Source organism: Galeopterus variegatus, unplaced genomic scaffold (assembly GCF_000696425.1).
Source record: "Galeopterus variegatus unplaced genomic scaffold, G_variegatus-3.0.2 Scaffold6613, whole genome shotgun sequence".
NCBI lineage: Eukaryota > Metazoa > Chordata > Mammalia > Dermoptera > Cynocephalidae > Galeopterus > Galeopterus variegatus.
This window is the reverse complement of record NW_007732724.1, coordinates 22,233-27,591: the sequence shown is the minus strand read 5'-3', so window position 1 is coordinate 27,591 and position 5,359 is coordinate 22,233. Positions and strand designations below refer to the sequence as shown.

The 5,359-nt window shown below is 49.0% G+C and overlaps 1 protein-coding gene across 2 annotated transcripts in view; it reads right to left on the bottom strand.

The window, feature by feature from the left end:
- Positions 1 to 1,346: 1,346 nt before the first annotated feature.
- Positions 1,347 to 5,359, bottom strand: part of FBP2 (fructose-1,6-bisphosphatase 2) — a 23,256-nt gene continuing 19,243 nt past the window's right edge. Inside the window, exons 4-5 of one of the 2 annotated variants that reach the window (XM_008591076.1) lie at positions 5,199 to 5,339; positions 1,347 to 1,545 (exon numbers count right to left, since the gene is read on the bottom strand). In XM_008591076.1, coding sequence (XP_008589298.1) covers positions 1,372 to 1,545; positions 5,199 to 5,339 — 315 coding nt within the window. In that variant the 3' untranslated portion in view covers positions 1,347 to 1,371. Of the gene's footprint in view, positions 1,546 to 2,746; positions 3,369 to 5,198; positions 5,340 to 5,359 lie in introns of those variants that run through there. The other variant, XM_008591077.1, reaches the window with a different exon arrangement.

The window sequence follows — 5,359 nt, the reverse complement described above, 5'->3', positions numbered from 1 at the left end:
AGCCCAGCACTGAGTCCCACTTCTCTAAAGCACCCTAACTTCCTTCGAAGGATAACTCTTCCCATTGGAGGTGAGTCTCAGAAACTCTAAGTTGGGCCTCTGCTAGCTCCTCTGAGCTTGGAAAATCAGTTAGTTGCTCCTCCGTGGCATTTGAAACCTGAGCAAGAGACACACAACCAGCGTGGCATCCAGACCATTGCTGTGCTTCCAGCTTCCTGGTCCCCCAGACCTGCCCGTTTCCAGCCGGGGTCCTTAGAGCTTCTGTCGATGCAGTCACACCTTTTACTTAATTGAGCCAGGGTTGTTTCCTCTCTTGCTTGTCAGTAAAGAGCATGGCAGATACACAACTGTCATTACTGGTATTCACCAGCCCAGCTGAATGGAGGAGCTTATTCTGCCTCAGTGTGGGATGGAAAGGCCTTGTTGATCCTGGGCTGGGGGTGAGCACCCTCAGGCCCCTGGGCACTCTCAGCTTCCCCACTGTGGGGCAAAGACAGTTGTGGAACCTATCACAATCTGGAAAACATGGTCCTTGTCCTGGCTATGTGATCAACAACCACTGAATATCACTATGGCCTCCCACACACATTGATACACGATGATTAGGCACTGAATCCTTGCCCCTCAGAGACAGTACCTGCCATTTGTAAGGGACTGCCTTGACACCGGGGTTCCCCCGCAATGGAGAGTGTGGCTGACATGGGGTGGTCCCTCTGTGCCCAAAAAAAGTGTATTCTGACAAAAGCAAATCACCAGCCCTGCAAACCCACAGATCAGACAGGATGGCCCCCAGGAGCTCTGTCCTGGGAGACCGTGCCTTAGTAAGCTGCCGGCTACCCTCTATGGTGTTTCTCTCTGGGCAACTGCCATAGCTCCCTCAGCTGGGTGTCAGCAGCCCAAATAGGCCCTTAGCTTCGTACACCAAGTTTTTGCTCAAATGTCCTTCTTAGTAGGCCAGTGTGAGCCAATGGGTTTCCAGGCTAGTAAAGAGAGACCAAAGCAGATTATGATACAGTTCCTCTCTTCTGTTATGCATACAAGCTCTTGTGCCTGTATCCAGACTGGGCCCTGCTGTCATGACCGAAAACAGAAAGCAGAGGCTCTGTCTGTGCCCCTGCATCCTGGACTTTGCTCCTGGAGCCAAGTGCCCCTCTTCTCTGCTTCAGAACCACTTCAGAATGTTTGTGGAGATATTGTGTTAGCGCTTAAGAGCAGTTTGTTCAAAATTCATTCTAGNAAAAGATATTGATTGCTTATGAAGAAAGGCAGAGTGTAACCTCCTCCTACTGACCAGAGCCATAAGCAGTGACACGAACTTCTTTCAGCAAGGACCCTGAAGCCACCACCCAAACAGGACCCATTGAGGCAGCATTATCCCTGCTGCTGGCCTGGGCTTTCCCCACTCACCTCGGGGAACTTCTTTTTCTGCACATATTCAGTGGTGGCAGCGTCAAAATACTTGGCATAGCCCTCATTGAGGCTGTAAATCTTTCCTTTCTTCTTAATCTTGACATCCTTCTCCACCAGGACAAATTCACCAAGAGCCCTAGAAAGATGAAGAGAGACACAGGAAAAAGAAGGATACCAGGAAACAAGCCCACAGCAGCCAAGAACACTGGAAGACTCTGCTGGAAGGACCCAGGGCTTTGCTGTGCTTAGTCCAGCTCACCTGCCCTGAACTGCCGTGAGTGAAGAGAACAGCGACAACACTGAGCCGTGCAGGAAGCTCAGGCACGGAGAGCGAGAGCAAGGGCGAGTCAAGGACGGAGGCCCGCGGTCTTCTTCCCTCCTAACTCCCGCGGGCAGTGAGGCTGCTCATTTATAAGGAAGCTGGCTGTGTTGACACCCCAGGTTCTCATCCCACTTTAATGTTTTCAAGATTTGGGCCATCAAAAATGAGAGGAAGAAGTTACACGGACGGGTGATGGATGCAGTTTGACCATTAATTTGTGGCCCAGTTATTTTGTTTATCTCAACTATTCAGTTTTGGAAACCACTGAAGTTCCTGGTATCCCAACCACTCCCAACTGGGGATAAATGGAAATCTCCTCAATCAGAAACTGGGTTTACTCAGCATAAGGAGAGACTTGGTAAAAACTAAAGGAATCCTCAGAGTTATTAATAAAACAGTGCCCCATTCCCCTCCAGTCCCCCTGCAGCCACCGTGGTCAGTTTGTACCAGATATCCCTCAGACAGCCCTTGATGCAGTCCTGGTGATAGCAGTCCCTATGCATGTGACCAGCTAGCTGCTGATATCACCTTAAACATTGATGTCTCTCTTGACCACTAAGAGAAAAATCAGGGCCTGGAAACCAAACCCATCTGACGAATGTTGAAAACTTCAAGAAAGTGAAAAATACCTGAAAAGACAGCTGGCAGCTAGACTAGAAGGTTCTCAAGGAACATAAATGACACTCCCAGCATATAAGGAGACAAGGCCATGCTGACCATGTCTGGAACAAGACAGTGACCAGGATACTCAGTGACTTCAAAACTAACCACACGTTCCTCTCTTCTGCCTGCTGTGAGTAATGCCTTCTTCTTTACCAATGAATCTCTACCGTCTCTTTAATCTTCCTGCCTCCTAGATAAAAATTATTTGGCTATCTAATCATAACTGCACCCACTTCCAAACAACGTCCAACCCACAACTGACTCTCTTCTTAAATCCTCCTTAGAATCATCAAGCAAAACCCAAGTGCTGTAACATGCTCGCAACACCCCAGGGTTCCTCTGGAGTGCACCCCCTCGCCCAGCAAGCCCCACTTCTTTCTATCATGGCATATTCTCGGTGGACTTTGGTACACAAGCTCTTATAACTTACTGTGCACATCTGCTGCTTTGGAGCAGCCCAACACTGAATCCCACTTCTCTAAAGCACCCTAACTTCCTTTGAAGGATAACTCTTCCCATTGGAGGTGAGTCTCAGAAACTCTAACCTGGGCCTCTGCTAGCTCCTCTGAGCTTGGAAAATCAGTTAGTTGCTCCTCCGTGGTGTTTGAAACCTGAGCAAGAGACATACAACCAGCATGGCATCCAGACCATTGCTGTGCTTCCAGCTTCCTGGTCCTCCACACCTGACCATTTCCAGCCTGGGTCCTCAGAGCTTCTGTCGATGCAGTCACATCTTTTACTTAATTGAGCCAGGGTTGTTTCCTCTCTTGCTTATCAGCAAAGAGCATGGCAGATACACACCTGTCATTACTGGTATTCACCAGCCCAGCTGAATGGAAGAGCTCGTTCTGCATCAATGTGGGATGGAAAGGCCTTGTTGATCCTGGGCTGGGGGTGAGCCCCCCACCCAGGCCCCTGGGCACTCTCAGCTTCCCCACTGTGGGGCGAAGACAGTTGTGGATCCTATCACAATCTGGAAAACATGATCCTTGTTCTGGCTATGTGATCAACAACCACTGAATATCACTATGGCCTCCCACACACATTGATACATGATGATTAGGCACTGAATCCTTGCCCCTCAGAGACAATACCTGCCATTTGTAAGGGACTGCCTTGACACCAAGGTTCCCCTGCAATGGAGAGTGTGGCTGATATGGGGTGGTCCCTCTGTGCCCGAATAAAGTATATTCTAACAAAAGCAAATCACCAGCCCTGCAAACCCACAGATCAGACAGGATGGCCCCCAGGAGCTCTGTCCTGGGAGACCGTGCCTTAGTAAGCTGCCGGCTGCCCTCCACGGTGTTTCTCTCTGGGCAACTGCCATAGCTCCCTCAGCTGGGTGTCAGCAGCCCAAACAGGCTCTAAGCTTCGTATACCAGGTCTTTGCTCAAATGTCCTTCTTAGTAGGCCAGTGTGAGCCAATGGGTTTCCAGGCTAGTAAAGAGAGACGAGAGCAGATTATGCTACGGTTCCTCTCTTCTGTTATGCATACAAGCTCTTGTGCCTGTATCCAGACTGGGCCCTGTTGTCATGACCGAAAACAGAAAGCAGAGGCTCTGTCTGTGCCCCTGCATCCTGGACTTTGCTCCTGGAGCCAAGTGCCCCTCCTTGCTGCTTCAGAACCACTTCAGGATGTTTGTGGAGATATTGTGTTAGCGCTTAAGAGCAGTTTGTTCAAAATTCATTCTGGTGTAGTAGTCAAGCACAAGACTATCTGGGTGAGACCTCTGGCACCATCGGTCACTAGCAGAACCTCAGGCAACTTATTTGCCCTCACTGTGCCTCACTTTCCCCATCTGAAATGGGAAGTAGGGCCTACCTCACAGGGCTGCTGAGAGGTCCCAATGCAGTAATAGATGTAAATTGCTTAGAACAGGTATCTACATTCCAACCACTTAACTAGCACTATGTAACTGTTAGCTGTGATTCCAGAACAATTTTAGAAAGGGCACTTTATTGTCTAAGAGTAACATTTGCAAATCATAGAATTTCTCAGGTTTTGACTGCTTCTTTGAAAATAAGGGGAAAATCGGGCGTCAGCAAACTGGCACAGCAATAGGTCTTGGTCTAATGGGTTTATAGGTGAAAACATTATATCTGCGAAGTTACTGGGTCTCCACACTGTTAACTCTGTTCCGTTAACTCTGTTCCATTTTGAAATTTTGCAACCCTCTTCCTCCACACATATGCACTGACACATGAACTCCACAGGGCTTGAATGTTTGATCAGTGCTGTATCTTCACTGTCTGGAATGGTGCTTTGGGACATAGTAGATGCTCACTTAACATTTGTAAATCTGAATTACATTGAAATACTGAACTTTTGACTAAGTGAATACTGAAAGCTTTAATGTGGTCTTTGGTGAAAATTATCTGAGTTTTCACAAGACCTGACTGTATCTGGCAAAGAGGTTCACAAGTAATGGGCAAAGCACCCAGCATTTAAAAGGGAGATTCACAGAGCGTTCCATCTGGGTGTTCTGTCTGGAAACTGGCAGCATTGGAATTCTTAAGTCACAGTGTTTCCATGAACCAAAGGGGTTAATGCATTTTTGGAAAATAAGCTCCTTAAGGAGAGGGCCTAAGTGGATACAACTGACTCTGTGGAACCCACCCCCACCGCACACCCAGTGCCCTGGCCTGGACAGAGGTTTTTAATGTTTTAGGCTGACGGTGTGCTAGCTCCCCAAATAACTCTATCTGGCCGCGAAAACAAGTGATTAGGAATGACCAGAAAATGACCCCAGAGGACTGGAATTAAAGCGCAGAGTCCCGTGGAGGCCCCCAACTCTGTACTCACCGGGTCAAGCATGAAGAGGTCCACTCCCTGCCCGGTGGAGAGCGCCACGAGGGTGGCGCTGCCGTAGAGCGCGTAGCCGGCGGCCACAATCTCGCGACCGGGCTGCAGGGCGTCCTTCTCGGAAGGCTCGTCCTCTGTGGTCTGCGGAGGAGAGGACAGGA